Source organism: Pelodiscus sinensis, chromosome 28, assembly GCF_049634645.1.
Source record: "Pelodiscus sinensis isolate JC-2024 chromosome 28, ASM4963464v1, whole genome shotgun sequence".
NCBI classification, from domain to species: Eukaryota; Metazoa; Chordata; order Testudines; family Trionychidae; genus Pelodiscus; species Pelodiscus sinensis.
The window spans coordinates 16225005-16242829 of NC_134738.1; the positions used below are offsets into that span (position 1 = coordinate 16225005).

The 17825-nt window shown below is 46.3% G+C and overlaps 1 protein-coding gene across 2 annotated transcripts in view; it reads right to left on the bottom strand.

The window, feature by feature from the left end:
- LOC102452957 (secreted frizzled-related protein 1) overlaps positions 1-17825 on the bottom strand; it is a 270863-nt gene that overhangs the window by 75244 nt on the left and 177794 nt on the right. For both annotated transcript variants that reach the window (XM_075910928.1, XM_075910929.1), the window contains one exon: positions 5061-5150. In XM_075910928.1, the coding sequence (XP_075767043.1) occupies positions 5061-5150 (90 nt within the window). The remainder of the gene's footprint in view (positions 1-5060; positions 5151-17825) is intronic.

Consider the following 17825-nt stretch of genomic DNA (forward strand, 5'->3'; position numbering starts at 1 on the left):
ATTCCTTTGAATAAACAATCTTAAATTAAGGGCCACAGGCCACAAAGTGAAATAACCCGACTTGCCCAGCTCCGACAGTAGAAGAGCTTGCCTCTAGACTCAGAGCTTGGATCCCTGCTGTTGCTCCAGTCACAGACATGACAGGCTTGGGGTCCCAAGCCTCTCTTTCAAGCTGGCCTGGGCAGACACTGGAGAGCACACGGAAAGGAATGGGCGTTGTCACTGTCCAGGGTTCTGAAAGGGGAAGAGAGATGGAGCTTGTGCAGATTATTCCTGGATCTCTAGCCAGGAAAGGTGGAACCAGGAACTCACCCGTTTCAATCCGGTGCCCAGCGTTTGGGTCACATCTCTCTCTTCAGCCTGGACTGCCAGTTTCCCCACTTTCAGTCACCTCCCCAGTCTCCATCATAAGTCTCTCAACTGAAACAGCTGGGAACTGTCTCCCACCCATCGCCCCACCTGCTGGCAGGGCCAACACGCACAATGCAGCGAGACTGAACGCGCGTGCCGATCCTGGAACAGCTGAGTGAGAGAGTGTCTTGGACCCAGGACTTTGCTATGGCTGAACCACTAGGTCCAACTTCCAGGCCACAGGTCAGACCAACCACCAGATCCTCGTGGAGAAAGGGAAGGCCCAGCGGCAAGGACAGGCCCCTTCTGAAGTGGGTCCAGTTACCAAAAGAGAGCAGCCCCAGATCTAGCTGGCGAAGTTGCAGCAATGGAACGGTGGCAGGGACCCCAGGGCAGGCCGTGGCACCACCAGTATGTCTGTCCCCGTTTCCCCTCCGGTCACTCATAACAAGGAACATCGTCTGTGTCCGCTTGAAACCTCACCCGTGGACACGACTGAGTCAAGTGCCCAGAGCCCTTGTGATAACGCCAGTCTTCCCTGAGCCCTACGGTACAGCAGGGTTCCCCATCCTCTGCAGGGACTTCGTTTCCAGCCTGTCTCCAGCCTGGTGCCGCTCCTGGCCCCTGCTCTGGGCCTCGCTCTCAAACCCATGTGCCTGAGAGTCCCCAGATTCACGTCTTTCCCACAGCGCCTCTTCTCCCACGGCCCCCGCAGGTCCCTGAATGAGGCCGCTCTGCACCGCCCCACTCCACAGGCCTCCTCACCAGAGAGCCCTACTCCTGCCCTGGGAACCGGCCTCCAAGCCCTGCCCCTTCCCTGTGGAGTCTGGTTCCCACATCCCTGCACTCAGGCCTGCTGCCAGGGGCTGCCCACAGCGTTCTGTGCCCCCACGCATCACTGGCTGTCAGCCCTGCCCCTGCCCCGGCAACCGCCCCCCAGCTCATCTTAAGGAAGCTGGTTCTTCTCCATGGCCCCAGGTGCCTCAGCCTGAGCTCTGCTACAACCCAGCCAGGCCCAGTCCTCCCAATGACAGCGGCATACGGAGGCGTGAAAACGGAGCATTTTCCTTTCCTGTCGGTGTAATCACGCCCCACGTGCAAACGAAAGCCTGCGCTAAAGCTTTGCTGGAACGTTACAACATCTGTAGGGATAAGTGATCTGTGATGCAGCACAGGAGCTTTGAAACAAAGACGTCTGCGCCCTTTAGGCAATGGTATCGGCACCTTTGTTTAACTGTCTGTAGCATTCCTCACAAGGCATATGTTTTGATATCCTTTTACTTATGTTCCCTCAGGCAAGCCATGGCTCCATCGCATCTCCCCTCCCCTTCAATAAGTGCAGTCGCTGACTAGGGCTGCTCTGCGTTGTAATAGCACCTAAGAATACAAATGGGACTAGGAAGAAACTACGACTCGATTTCTCCCTGTCCCAACCCCTCTGCCCCAAAGTGCACAGAAAAAAGGCACAAACTCTGTCAGTCTTAAGCCGGGTTCATTCTCTATTCAGTGGTGATGGAGAAATCCTGATGAAACCTCCTTTTGTCAAGTCTAAGGTCTGAAGTCATGAGTGCTCATTTCAGAGCCCATGACCTTCTCAAACTGTGACCTGGTCCCACCTGAGACCTTCTCAAATTACTTTTGGCTGAAATGTTAAGTGCACATTTAAAAGAAAAGGTCAACAACCGCTCAGTATGCCAAAGACACCAGGTTTGTTTTACAAAAAAGTATTAAAACAATAAAAGGCTGCCTAATAATCGGGTTGGGTAAATTCAGTGCTTTGTAAGATGGAGGCTTAATAGCTATTTAAAGAATGGAGCATTTTTTCATCAGCATCAGATAATGGTAAATATGATCCTCCATGTCATTTAAAGGTCGGCTGGAAAATGATGTTGATAATGTACAGCTGGAGAGACGCATCATCCGAAATGTGGAGCTGAAACAGGCTTGGCTTCCTTCAACCCTTCATTTAGTTTTAGAGTTAAAAATATTCAAGAGGTAGGATACGTGGCGATGGGCAACCTAGGCAAGTGAGCAGCCCACACGAGAGGCCCTCTTGTATCTCAAGGGCCGCAAGAGTGTCGTAACCAAGAGGGTCTTCCAGGACAGGGTAGTTTTGCTCACCTAGGATTTGCAGGGGGTGCCGACTGAACCGTAGCCGCACTTTGATTGGCTGCAGGGGAGCACACGCAGGGGAACCCACAGCCACACTAGACCCCTGGGCAAGATGGGGAGGTGGCTCTCTGCCCCTGGAAGAGGCAGGGGCTGAGGCAGGAGGGGTGGGGCCAGAGCAGCGAGCATGCTACACCAGCCCTCTGCCCCGCCAAAGCACAACACCCTCCCGCCCGGCTCTCAGAGTGGCCCAGAGTGCGCCGTGCAGCATTCCAGTGGCGATTTAAAGGGCCCAGAGCCCCATGACCTTTAGAATCGCTACCCCCTTGTTGTCAGGCCTGAGAACACAGATCTCCTAGTCAGGAGCAATCAGCACGCACCTCGTTTCACCTGCCCTTGCTTTATGTGCACGTCACTTCAGTAATACCAGTTGGGGAACAAACTGCGCTGGCAGGAATGAGCCCCGCAATGGGCAACGGTAACACAACATCTCACGGGCCACACCTAGAACCCGGGTGGGCTGCACATGGCCCACAAACAACAGGTTGCCCCCCACTGCTCTAGAGTCACATACGCACGGTTTTCTCTGCCAGGAGACCACGGTGCTCTTTTTGGTGACATGTCTTTTCAGAGAAACATAACTGGGCTCCAGCAGCACCATACTCCCGGAATATTCCTTAAAGTCGCTGGGCCGCAGCTCCAATAACCGTACCGTCAAGCTGGAATGAGTGGGGTACCTCTGTGACCGGCACGTGGCAATGAGCTTATCATGCTGCCTTCAAGAGACAGTCTAAATAGCTCAACTTTGCTGGCTCTGCATGAACACCGGGACTGGGTCACATCTGAGCAGGGATAAGTAACGTCTCTTCCACCTTGGAAGGCCGGGGCGCAGACACCCATAACAGACTGAAACCGGTTCTGCGGTGCTGGGACACACTGAGCTTGGACAAGCCAGAGAATTCCTACGGAGACCACCTCGTGAGCAGCGGGGGCGGGGGATGATTTATTCCATAGCAGCAGCACAGACTCATGGGCGGGTAGCGCGAGGGCAGGCACATGCTGTCCAAGCAAACTCAAGCAGGTTTGCACTGAGCAGGAGCAACAGGAAGTCAAATGGGCTCCAAAATGAAACGGGCGAGTGTGTGGATGCTGGATCACTGGTGATAGGGTCAACATTCTGGGAAGGGTTCGGCTGGAACTAGAGAGCAGGATGGAGCCACCAATGGATGAAGTGAGAGACCCCAGGAAGGAGGTTTGCCAAGGCTGTCAACAGGGGCAGTTGCCCCAGGTCCTGGCGATTTAAAAGGGCCCAGAGCTCCAGGCCCTTGCCGCCACTACCATAGCAGTAGGCAGAGCCCTGTCCCCTTTAAATTGCTGCTAGAGCGCTGTGCAGCAAGGTCTGCGGGGTGCTGTGGGCTGGCTGATCCTAGCCCCACCCCTTCTCCCCAAAGCCCTGCCCCTTCCAGGGCCCCAGAGCTGAAGCCCCCTGCCTTCCCTTCCCGCCACACACACACACACACACACACACACACACACACACACACACACACACACACACACACACACACACACACACACACACACACACACACACACACACACACACACAGAGTCAGGGACCAGCAAAGTTTGTTGCCAGCGCTAAGCTTTGAACAAAGAAGAGCTCTGCAGAACGGGATTGTTTCCCAGGAGGGAAGACTCTCAGTGTGATGTCCATAGTGCTAACTCCGAGGAATAGTAAATCTCCCAGGCTGAACTAGTTGTGCCAAGTGCTCTACACTAGAAAGAGAGAGATCAGTGAGGACAACACAAAATGGACGTAAGTGAAAGGATCTTGAGATGGGCAAAGAGAGCAGCTGTCACAGCCAAGTAAGCAAAGAATTGCCAGGAAGCTGACACATGCAAAGGCCATAAGGGAGAGTGGAATAAAGGTTACAGGACAAACACACTGGAATGGAAGTTGCTCACTGTCGTCTCTTTCTTTCTTCCCCATTTTCCTTTCACCAGTTACTCTCCCCGGGAATCTCTCTCTGGCTGCCTCTCTAACGTTTTCATTCTCTCCGTGATGCTTTCTCTCCACCCCCTTGGGTAAGAAAGTTTGTTCAAATATCTGAATATATGGAACTTGGCCTGACTTCAATGCAGACGTCCAATAGAAGTTACAGAACTTTAACCATCACAATGAAAGCACCCCACCCCCACAGTCAAGGGATACTAGACTGAAAGTGCAATCAACCACATAGTCATGATTATCCTTTCAGTCGTTTCCACTGCAGTTCATCAGTCAATAAACAAAAGGTATTTCAGACCGTTTGGTCTGGCTCTGAATGGACTGCATGAATACTGGATTTGTGTCATGAGGATACTGATGGTTTTGTCTTTTCCAAAAAAAGAGGCAAGTAAAAACCAAAATTCAATTAGTGTTGCTGATGCATGTCATATTTTCTGTATCATTTACTGAAATTTGTTTTCAGTAACTTAACGTTTGAGGTAGCTGAGCTGTTACCTCTGGGTATATGATTATCAGAGAAAGGAGTAAAATACCTTTGCACAGGTTCATAGATTCACAAAGCCATGCCAAATAGGGCTCAAACACTCACATTTTCTGATCGGAGCTTCTTGGCTGGGCAGCCTCCATCTATAGGGTGTAGCATGTAGTAAAGTCGCACTTTGCTTGCATGTTTCCGACTCTGTGAACAAAGAGCAAAAACTGGTGAGGCAACAATCAAAACATTCTTATTGTACACCAGAGAACCAGAGCTTGAATGAGGGTTAGAGTCCTCTTGGTACGTCTCAATCATGGGACAAGAGAGAGAAATCCTTAGGGTACATCTACACTTGCACCCTAATTCAAACTGGGGATGCAAATGTAGGCGACTGAAATTGCTAATGAAGTGGGGATTTAAATATCCCGCGCTTCATTAGCATAATCTCACCCGCACACTATTCCCATCGCCAGCTGATTTGAACCAGGAAGTGCGCTCCAGGCCGCGTTAATTCGAATCAAACCCCTTGGTTTGAACTAATGTTACTCTTCATTTTGGAGTAAGTTGAGGAATGAGGAGTAACGTTAGTTTGAACCAAAGGGCTTGATTCGAACTAATGCGGCCTGGAGCGCACTTCCTGGTTCGAATCAGCTGGCGATCGGAATAGCACACCGGCGAGATTATGCTAATGAAGCGTGGGATTTTTAAATCTCTGCTTCATTAGCAATTTTGGTCGCCTACATTTGCATCCTTAGTTGGAACTAGGGTGCAGGTGTAGACGTACCCTTAGTGAGTAATTCCTACACTCAGAGAACATTTCAAGGGCTTTCACTGTGGCTGAGAAACAGAATTCAATCCTGGAAATTGTGTAAAGCCATCAGAGAAAGAAAGAAATGGTACAACCTCACCTCGAAGGACGCATTCAGCCCTGCTTGTCTCAGTGCCATGAAGAAAGAACAGAAGTGGGGAAAGGTAAGAGAATGGCAATGCAAATGCTTAGAGGCAAAGAAAGATGTCCATCCCCGGAGAGATTTAATAACAAAGGATTAGACATTTGTATGAACAACCGGAGCAGCCACAGTTGCTGTGTTTAAAATAGGATACAAACGTGAAAGGGATACAAAACCTAACGAATGCTTCAGGAAATAAGTCAACCGATAACTGCAGAGGGCTAGGGGGAAGCTTCCTCTGAGGCAAAGTATCAGGTAATTGTAAATTATGGAGCTTTTGTGTTTTCCTCTGAAGTACCTGGCACTGGCCACTGCCAGAGACGGGATGTACCTTGGTCTGGGCTAGCATAGAACCCTGATTCTCACTCTTTTTTTTTTTTTTTTTTTGTGGTAGTCTCAGGCCACGTCTATACTTATGTGCAGAAGATCCATCTCCTGGCGTTCAATTCAGCAGGTCTAGTCCACTCTCCCCAGGGCAGCCTGCACACTGAACCCCTCCTCCCCAGCCCCACCCCAGAGCTTTCAATGATTTCAAAGAAGAAAGACAAAACTTAATTCGTTCAGGACCCAAGCAACACCCGGGAAATCTTCTGGCAGTACTACGTTGGGCACATGCCGAAAGTCAGACGGTTAACCACCTCCACGAGGGGAGGAGCCCAGAGAGCTAGGAACATGTCTCCCAGAGCTTCAGAGTGCTGTAACTTGCTGCGCTCAGGGAGGAGGATGTCTTTTCACACCGCTGCGCCAGAAAGTTGCAGCATAGTAAAGTGCCAGTGTGGGCTTAGCATAGCATCAACATTCGGTCATATGTACCAAATCAATCATAGAATACTAGGACTGGAAGGGACCTCAAGGGGTCAATCGAGTCCAGTCCCCTGCCCTCATGGCAGGACCAAATACGGTCTAGACCATCCCTGATAGACACTTATCTAACCCACTCTTAAATCTCTCCACAGATGGAGATTCCACAACATCCCTGGGCAATTTATTTCAGTGTTTGACTACCCTGACATTTAGGAACTTTTTCCTAATGTTCAACCTAAACCTCCCTTGCTGCAGTTTAAGCCCATGGCTTCTTGTTCTATCCCCAGAGGCCAAGATGAACAAGTTTTCTTCCTCCTCCTTAAGACACACTTTTAGATACCTGAAAACTGCTATGTCCCCCCTCAATCTTATCTTTTCTAAACTAAACAAACCCAATTCCTTCAGTCTTCCCTCATAGGTCATGTTCTCTAGACCTTTAATCATTCTCGTTGCTCTTCTCTGGACCCTCTCCAATTTCTCCACATCTTTCTTGAAATGCAGTGCCCAGAACTGAACACAATACTCCAATTGAGGCCTAACTAGTGCAGAGTAGAGCGGAAGAATGACTTCTCGTGTCTTGCTCACAACACACCTGTTAATGCATCCCAGAATCATGTTTGCTTTTTTTGCAACAGCATCACACTGCTGACTCATATTCAACTTGTGGTCCACTATAACCCCTAGATCCCTTTCTGCCATACTCCTTCCCATTCCATATGTATGAAACTGATTGTTCCTTCCTAAGTGGAGCACTTTGCATTTGTCTTTATTAAACTTCATCCTATTTACCTCAGACCATTTCTCCAATTTATCCAGGTCATTTTGAATTATGACCCTATCCTCTAGATTAGTCACAACCCCTCCCAGCTTGGTATCATCTGCAAACTTAATAAGCGTACTTTCTATACCAATATCTAAATCATTGATGAAGATATTGAACAGAGCCGGTCCCAAAACAGACCCCTGCGGAACCCCACTTGTTATACCTTTCCAGCAAGATTATGAACCATTATAACTACTCTCTGAGTACGGTTATCCAGCCAGTTATGCACCCACCTTATAGTAGCCCCATCTAAGTTGTATTTACCTAGTTTATTGATAAGAATATCATGCGAGACCATATCAAATGCCTTACTAAAGTCTAAGTATACCACATCCACTGCTTCTCCCTTATCCACAAGACTCGTTATCCTATTAAAGAAAGCTATCAGATTGGTTTGACATGATTTGTTCTTTACAAATCCATGCTGGCTGTTCCCTATCACCTTGCCACTTTCCACTTGCCGATGGCAAGTACTTAGCAGCACAAATATTCCAGTTTTTAATGGCCAAAAGAAACAACACAGGGAAATAGGCTGAGAGCAGTTCAACTCCAGGCCTGGTTATTTCAGAGTTTCCATTACAAGAAAAGGGCCACTAAGACAAAGAGAAAAAAAAAACGGGATGTAACAATTACTTTAAATTGCGTCGAGGGTCAGTTTCAGGCTAATTCTTGCATTGATCAAAGACATTACTTCCATTCAAACCATATTTGTTTTCTGCTTCTAGGTGTGGCCAGTACCAACCACCCTCCCAGTTTGCCTCTGGGAGCGCCCAGTTCTGCTAAAGACAAGACTCCTTCCCACATTGATTTTTATAGCTGGCAGAACCCCGAAGAAGGAAGTGGCCTCTCATGTCTGCCAGAGAACACACTTCGTGTAGCGCTTTACTAAATCGCCTTCATTATCAACTTCTTTTGGCAAAGTCACACATCAAATATGCGTCTCCTTGAAAGCATGTGTTAATCCAGCGCAAAGAACATAGGCCCAGGTTCTGCTGAACAAGCACCTAGCATTCCCAAATTGTTCACGCGGGAGGAGAGTTTCCACGGGGCTTGATTTTTGTGCAGAAGGGACAGAAAACACTTGGAAGTGCCTACATGGGATGATTCTTTTTCTGGGCTCAACAGCTCATCGGAGAAAGCTGGTAAATGAAAGTTGCACCCCATGCTCCAGACAGCTGAAAAGGAAAAGGAAATGTACTTCTCATATCAGCAAATCCCATGATTTTAAATATAAAAAGGGATTAAAAACTTCCACAGCAAGAGCCCTAAGTTGCTGCGGATGATATTTTAGAGCATCACTTACTCAGAATATGAGTCCTTGTCTTCCTGATGATCTAAGGCATGGGTTCCCAAACTAGGGGCTGTGCCCCCTGGGGGGGGTTGAAGAAATTCCAGAGGACGTGCGAAGCGACCCAGCCTCTCCCCCCCTCAAATTTTGCTGCCTCGGTCAGTTCCTTTTTTTGTTTGTTTGTTTTTGCTCAACAAATTTTGCTGCTATTTTGCGGGGGGCCGTGAGGGTTTTTCAAAAATCAAAAAGGGGCATGAGCTGAAAAGTTTGGGATCCACTGATCTGCAGCTAACAGACATGCATACAAAATCCAGACATGCACAGTGGGTATTATTATGCAAACAAGTTTGCTCTGCATCTCCATTTTTTAGTCTCCTGCAGAACAACTACACTGCTATACTATCATTTTAGATCACAGATTTGCCATTTTAAAAAAATTAAATTACCATTAAAGTGTGATGAAACTGTTTTTCCATGGTGCGAATATGGAGCTAAATTTGTGTGTGTGAATGTGACTGTGCATTTTAAGCAGGCTCATGTAATAAATTAAAATAAACAAATAAAAAGATGGAACAAATCAGTGAAGATAAATAGTGTCACGTATTTTCCCCTTATAAAGATTTGAGAAAATGGATTTTCCCTGACGCCTCAAATTTGTCTAAAACCAGTGTGGTTAGAGCGAGAGAAGAATCCAAATGTCTGTATTATCAAAGATTAAAAGTCAAGACAAGTGATTAAGTAATTTAAAAATGACAGAGCAAATCCATTTACATTTTAAAGGATTGAGCTGTAAGTCAGTCCCAAATATCACTGGTCCCACCAAGTTTCTCCCTCAAACTTGCAGGAATCGCCTACGAACTCTTCTTTGTGTTTCACTCAGAAGAGATTTGCACAATTGGAAATGTGGGGCCTCACCCTGCGTCTAGTAAGGCCCCAGATGCAAAGGCTCTCGCTGATTTCAATGGGCTTTGGATCACGCCTGAAATGGGCAGGAAGCATTGACAGTGACTTTGCATTTGGACACAGTCCATCATACTGAATGGGCCTTAATCTCAATTACACTGTGTGGAATGGGTGCTTTGTACTGCACTGGCAGTATGAAAGGGGACAGCCACTGAGTGTCAGTGTAATGCACAACCATAATCAGACCCTGCGATTAATGGGAGGGGTACCACTCTTTTCTGGACATCCTGTCATCCAGTTAATTAAATTGCCTGTCAGGATTAAACCCAGAGACAGTAGGTCCTGGGGAGTCTCCAGGAAGCATTGGCAGGGAGCCAAGACAGCCAATGAAAAGAGAGTGTGAGGTTTTTTTAATTGAAGCAGGACTCTCCTGCTGCGTCTTTTGTGTGATCAGAGGAAGAGCTGGAAAAGATGAGTGAAGCCAGGACAAGGCATGGAATTTGCAGCGATATCCATGCGTAGGGAAGGCCTAAACCTTGGAACAACAGAGATGTAAGTAGAACTGGGAATGTTTAGTTCCACGTGATCTGGTTATTTTCTTTATATCGGGGTTTGCTGCACTCTTTTGTGCTGAAACTATTTCTCCCCACCCCGTTCACCCTCATCCAATGTAACTTTTAAACTGAATTCCAGGGAAGCAATTCTCTGATTTTAATCAGCCTTTTTTCAGTTCCTCTAGAACATCTAGCAGCCAAGTAATGCTGTACCAAGTATGTCCTCTTTGTTTTGTTAATAAATTCTCCTTTTTAAAATCACGTCCTGATTCCTGCGTCCACAAGCCTGAGACTGAAAGGTCGGCTATTAAGCAAGTCCAGGTTGTTTTTTACTAGCTCTTTCCCGAGGGAGGGTTAAATAGCTTGGGGATACCCCACAGGAAGAAATTCCCAAGTGCATCTTCCTGGGCTCTCAAAGGGGTTTTTGCATTTGGGTGGTGGAGGGTGGGAATCTGTGACTTAGGGAGTTTTTAAGCAGAAGCCTTTAGTGGCAGAGTATTTGCAGCCCCCCACCTTCAGCACTCGAAGTGCCAGAGCGGGGAACTGCCTTGACAGGCCCCTTGCACCAGCAAAGTGGTACAAAGCAAAGAGAATCAGGCCCTGTATTGTCACGATGCTCTGGTATTAAGTAATTATTTGACCCTCACATCTCCCTGATCAGGAGGAAAATATTCCCATTTCACAGCTAGGCCAGAGAGGCTTACGGGTGGATGCAGTGAAGCCTGAAGTCACCAAACTCTGTTTCACATGGGATCCAACCCTGAGGCTACGTCTAAACTGCAGGCCTCTTTCAAAAGAGGCTTTTTTGAAAGATATGTTTGAAAAAGCCTCTTTCGAAAAAGAGCATCTAGATCACAGCCAGTACTTTCAAAACCACAAACTGCTTTTTCGAAAGAGAGCACCCAGGCAGTCTGGACGCTCTCTTTCGAAAAAGCACAGGTTGCATTACATAGCACCTTTTTTCGAAAAAGGCGTTCTTCCTCGTAAAACGTGGTTTTCTGCAGTCTAAAAAACTGCCTCGTTCTTTCAATTTACTTTCGAAAGAACACGGCAGCTGTCTAGACGCAGGGGAAGTTTTTTTCGAAAAAACTCTGTAGTCTAGACACACCCTCAGGGGCTTGGCCAGCGTCACATCCCACTGCAGAGAGGTGATGCAGCCAGACAGCTGGTGTGGTCAAAGACTGGGACTGCCCACTTGGAGTTCTACGCTATCCCCCAGCTCTACCACATGCGCCCGGGGAACACAAAGGCTCTGTGCCTCAGCTCCAAACGGGGACACTGGTTCCTACCAACCTCAGCTGGGCGTGGCGAGGTTTGGTCCCGTTAGGAGCACACACCCCGCCAGCCCGGATCAAACCCAAAACCAGCAGCCTGTCTCTGACAGCGCCTAGCACCTGAGGCTTAAGAGGAAGAAAGTAACAACCCAGCAGTCAGCGAGATGGGTGAGTCTGCCCCCATGGAGGTCTCAGCCTGACCCCGAATACAGACTGTTCTATCCATTATAAAACTTGTTATTTGGAACACTCAGTCACTGTCCCATGGAAAGGGCTGTGAGTGCAAAGCATTATTATTACAACAACACAGCTTCTCTTGTTTGCTCTGTTTCGTTGCATGCTTCATGCAGGCTAGCTGGACGTAACTATCCTCTGCAGGTGCCTAAGTTTATATGCAGCACAGATAGACTATTGTTCTAAAGATTAAAAGACAAAATGTAGTAAATCACTTCAAGTGTTCTTCTCCAGAGGACACAGAGTGCTGTGTGTCACGTGACTTCAACACATCACCATTAAAAGGCAACCAAAGCTCCATCTTGGTATAAAACATCCCTCACCTTTATGACATAACTTCCCATTCTAGATCAATAACGAGCCCTCACATAAATGAACTGCAGCTCAGATGGTCCAGCTCGGATTGTCAGAGCTCAGGCCGGATCCCAAATCTGTGCAGGTATTTAGTAAGCCTGTCATTTACTGTATGGGGTAGGGGGGAAGATGTGGCAACCCACTTTATCTGTGCTACTTCCTGCATTAACATGTGTATTGATCACTGGAATAACCTGCCAAGAGCAAAGTGATTAGACACACCATCCTGCTTGCACATAGCCCTGCTAGTTATCTTTCCCTGCCACGCTGCAGACTTGAAATCTGCAAGTTGGAGGTGTTGGAAAGGGTACGTGTTAAGAAAGGTGATGATATGACACTAGCTGACAGCGTCTCTGCTGCACCGCGCTCTGCAAAGAACTCAAAATGCCACTGAGCAGAACAAATTTCCTCAGGAGAAGGAAGTGTTTTGAATCAAACTTGAGGCCCAGATGGACAGTTTTTCTCCCGCCACCAAGTTTCAGAACGTAAACAGGCATGAAGACATTCAGATACGACAGCAGTGAGTACAGGCGATGCTCCGAAGTGCCCCCTTTCTTCCTCACGACGTGCATGAGTCAGTTCTGTGCTCAAAGATGCAGTGGGAGATTCCTCCAAACTGAAGGAGAGCAATGGTAGGTGGGTATTCCTTGGCGACTCCTGACAGTTTGCAACCAAATTCTTGTGGCTCTCCACCAGAAACCAGAACCATTTATCTGAAGCTGGAGGTTTAAATAAAATGGGAACTAAATCTGGACCTCTGATTTTCCACATCTCTTTAATAGTTCCTGCAAAATAAAAAGCCCTGAGTCACAGTTCAAAGGCAAAACCAGGCACACGTATTAGACTACCAGCTCTGGGACAAGAGTCCACATCCAGAAAAAAATCTACTGATTCTTCAGCTGTAGCCCCAAAAGTTGTCCTCAAAGTCAGTTGTCTCTCTGTGTCTGAGTACTTCTTTAGTGATCCAACCAAGTGCTATGCACTAGACATTTTTATTAATAGTCTCAGTACTAAAGGAACTCTCTTCAAATGGGAAAAAACCTCCACTTAATGCAATGCTGTTGGAAGACAATTTGCTCCAATGAAAAGAGCTAAGAAACTCTGCAACTGCAGAGATCTGCTATGTAAGAGTTCAAGTACTTTGGCAATAAAGGACATAGAAGGGATTAGATTAGATTAGATTAGATTAGATTAGATTAGATAAAATACCTGTCTAGATAGATAGGTAATCATTATCTATCTACCTACCCTCTTTGAATGTCTTTAATACAGCAAAGGTGATACCGGAGCAAAACTTCTGATTATTAAATGCATTATTATAATTTCATGTATTTTTAACATGATTATTTAACATAGCACAAAAAGGACAAACAGGAGTCAAAACTGCAGCGTAAAATCAGATTCATCCTCCTGAGGCTGGCGTTATAAATCACAGTTCAGCAACAGGCTTGTATTTTGAGAGCGTGCAATAGCACAGGTGAGATTATGTTGGAGTCAGAGCAGCAAGCAGGCCCCAGGAAATTAACGACAAAGCTAGTTTCAGGCCGCGTAGTTTTGCTGCTTGTTCAGCCAGGAAATATTTTTGTCTTGGACACTGGGAGGGACCTGGGATGGGAGCTATTTTGCATTTTATTGCTGAGGGTTTCCAGTCCGCAATGTGGAGATTTGCTGCAGGACAGATGAAATGAAGCAGCCAGCTGGATGTGGCCCACGGTCTGGAGGTTCCCTAGCTCCGCCATATACCTATATTGACTGGCGTAAACGATATTACCTTCCTTCAATTTGAGTCCCATATCAGCCATTCCATTACCTGTGGTATGCTAATCATCTCCTGGGTTGTCCAGTTTAGTCCTATTAAATCCTGGCACAATGTTAGTTCTTCGGGACTTCCCCAGTGTTTCAAGCTTATTGAACATCAATATTAATAGTCCACAGGGCACCCAAGTTATCCAGACCCGACTATTTAAAAATGTCTAACTAGAAAAGATGCTTTAAAAACCAAGTAGCACTGTAGCACCGGAGGGGCTGTATAACTTCAGACGGCGTTATTCTTGATGATGAAATACTTTCCAGCCCATCATCATCCCCACACAACAGTCTTCCCAAAGGCCAAATGAAATATTTACTGAGCACGCCTGCCTCTTGTGAATGATTACTGACAGTTCTAACATTGCCGCATCGTAACGGAGTCGTGCCATCAGGCTTCCTTTTGTTCCTAATGCACTTAAAGGGTTAATAGATTTATACATTAGGGGTGTGTCTAGACTACATGCCTCCATCGATGGAGGCATGTAGATTAGACAGATAGGCAAAGGAACATAAGAACATAAGAACGGGTGTACTGGGTCAGACCAAAGGTCCTTCTAGCCCAGTATCCTGTCTACCGACAGTGGCCAGCACCAGGTGCCCCAGAGAGGATGGACCGAAGACAATGATCAAGCGATTTGTCTCCTGCCATCTCTCTCCAGCCTCTGAAAAACAGAGGCCAAGGACACCATTTTATCCCCTGGCTAATAGCCTTTTATGGACCTAACCTCCCTGAAATTATCTAGCTTCTCTTTAACCTCTATTATAGTCCTAGCCTTCACCGCCTCCTCTGGCAAGGAGTTCAACAGGTTGACTACACGCTGTGTGAAGAAGAACTTTCTTTTATTCGTTTTAAACCTGCTACCCATTAATTTCATTTGGTGACCTCTAGTCCTTCTATTTAGGGAACTAATAAATAACTTTTCTTTATCAGCCCTCTCCACACCACTCATGATTTTATAGACCTCTATCATATCCCCCCTCAGTCTCCTCTTTGCTAAACTGAAAAGTCCCAGTCGCTTTAACCTCTCCTCATATGGGACCCATTCCAAACCCCTAATCATTTTAGTTGCCCTTTTCTGAACCCTTTCCAAGGCCAAAGTATCTTTTTTGAGGTGAGGAGACCACAGCTGTACACAGTATTCCAGATGTGGGCGTACCATAGTTTTATACAGGGGCAGTAAGATATTCTGTGTCTTATTTTCTATCCCTTTCCTAATAATACCTAGCATCCTATTTGCCTTTTTGACCACCACTGCACACTGCGTGGAAGTTTTCAGAGAACTGTCCACGATAACTCCAAGATCCCTTTCCTGATTTGTCGTAGACAAATTAGCCCCCATCATACTGTACATATAGTTGGGGTTATTTTTCCCAATGTGCATTACTTTACACTTATCCACATTAAATTTCATTTGCCATTTTGCTGCCCAATCACTGAGTTTGGTGAGATCTTCTTGGAGTCCCTCACAGTCTGCTTCTGTCTTGACTATCCTAAACAGTTTGGTATCATCCGAAAACTTTACTACCTCACTGCTTACCCCTTTCTCCAGATCATTTATGAATAAGTTGAAAAGGACTGGTCCCAGGACTGACCCTTGGGGTACACCACTAGTTACCCCTCTCCAATCTGAAAATTTACCATTTATTCCTACCCTTTGTTTCCTGTCTTTTAACCAGTTCGCAATCCAAGAAAGGACCTTCCCTCTTATCCCATGGCCATGTAATTTACACAAGAGCCTTTGGTGAGGGACCTTGTCAAAGGCTTTCTGAAAATCCAAGTATACTATATCTACTGGATCCCCCTTATCCGCATGCTTGTTAACCCCTTCAAAGAACTCTAATAGATTAGTAAGACAGGATTTCCCTTTACAGAAACCATGTTGACTTTTGTCCAACAAATTATGTTCTTCTACATGCTTCACAATTTTATTCTTTACTATTGTTTCGACTAATTTGCCAGGTACTGAAGTTAGACTTATCGGTCTGTAATTGCCAGGATCGCCTCTAGAGCCCTTTTTAAATATTGGTGTCACGTTGGCTACCTTCCAGTCATTAGGTACGGAAGCCGATTTAAAGGATAGTTACAAACCACAGATAATAGCTCAGCAATTTCCCATTTGAGTTCTTTTAGAACCCTTGGATGAATGCCATCCAGTCCCGGAGATTTGTTAACATTAAGTTTTTCTATTTGTTCCAAAACCTCCTCTAATGATACTTGAATCTGGGACAGTTCCTCAGATTCATCACCCACAAAGGAGGGTGCAGATTCGGGAATCTCCCCAACGTCCTCAGCCGTGAAGACTGAAGCAAAGAAATCATTTAGTTTCTCCGCAATGGCTTTATCGTCCTTGATTGCTCCTTTTATAGCTCGATCGTCTAGGGGACCCACAGGTTTTTTAGCAGGCTTCCTGCTTCTAATGTACTTAAAAGACATTTTGTTATTTCTTTTTGAGTTTTTGGCTAACTGTTCCTCAAAATCTTTTTTTGCTTTTCTTATTACATTTTTACATTTAAATAATCGCGGCTTCATTTAAATTTACATGGCTGCCGCGCTGAGCCGACAAACAGCTGATCAGCTGTTTGTCAGCTCAGCGCGCTAGTCTGGACGCTCCGCGCCGACCTGAAAGCCTTTTATCGACATCCCACTTATGCCTCGTAGGATGAGGTTTATGGGGGATGTCGGTAAAAGGCTTTCATTTCGACAGGGGAGAGTCCAGACTAGCACGCTGAGCCGACAAACAGCTGATCAGCTGTTTCTTGGCTTAGCGCAGCAGCCATGTAAATTTAAATGAAGCCGCGATTATTTAAATTGCGGCTTCATTTCCCTTTACCAAATAAACAAATCTACATGGCTCCGTCGATGGAGCCATGTAGTTTAGACGTACCCTAGTGGATTCCAAAATGAGACAGGATCATTATGATCCTCTCGTCTATACAGCACAGAACACAGAACTTCCCCAAAATAATTCCTAGGCATGTCTCTTTTAGAAAAACCCTAATTTTAATTTAAGATTTATCAGTGATGGAGAACCCACCAAGACCAAGCCTTCTGAATGTGTTAAGAAAGTGTCCAAGACAGACTTCCCGGTGGTGGACGAAAAGCTTTTGGAGTTAGGAAATGATTGTCTATAGATTTTAGAAATGCTAAGGCTGTTTGACACAGACTCATTGGGTGACTCCAGCTAACAAATGTAATCTGGTGCACAACATGTGCAACCCAGGAATAATTGAGTTCGGCTCCTAACTGCGTCAACATAGTCAAGTCACCTAACCACGTTGTGATTCAATTTCCCTATCTGTAGGAGGTGGACAATAAATCGTACCGGTGTGCAAGGATTCACGGATTGAGATCTTTATAGTGCTTTGACTACAGTACATAAATTCTAGTGTCAGCATTATTGTAGTCAGTCCCCACTTTGCCCTTTCGACATCCCTCGCCCTGGATAGGTGCCTGCACAGCAGCTGCATATGAAAGAAGAGACACTTCTCTCTTGCTGCACACACAATTTCTCATGCTAAAAAGAGTTATGCACAAGTTAAGGCAAGACAGGATCTCCTTGTAGCTGAGACCGTTTGGCAAACCTTAGCAGTTTTCCCTCTTTTCTGAACACTGCAATTTAACAAAGAAAAGGAGAAAGGTAAATTGGAGAAACATTTCTAAGTAAAACAAATGAACAAGCAATGACCTGCTACACCCAGAGCTGCTGGATTGGGAGTAATGAAAGGAGCTGTTTCATCTACGTCTCCTTCTCGGCCCAGAAATCCCCGGGGCCAAGACGGCCAAAGCCTGACAGCTTTAATGAGAAACAACACGGCTGTTCTGCCAGTGACCTTCAAAAGCAAAATGTAACACACTGGACCTACCTCTCCAGTTCTGGGCACCAGG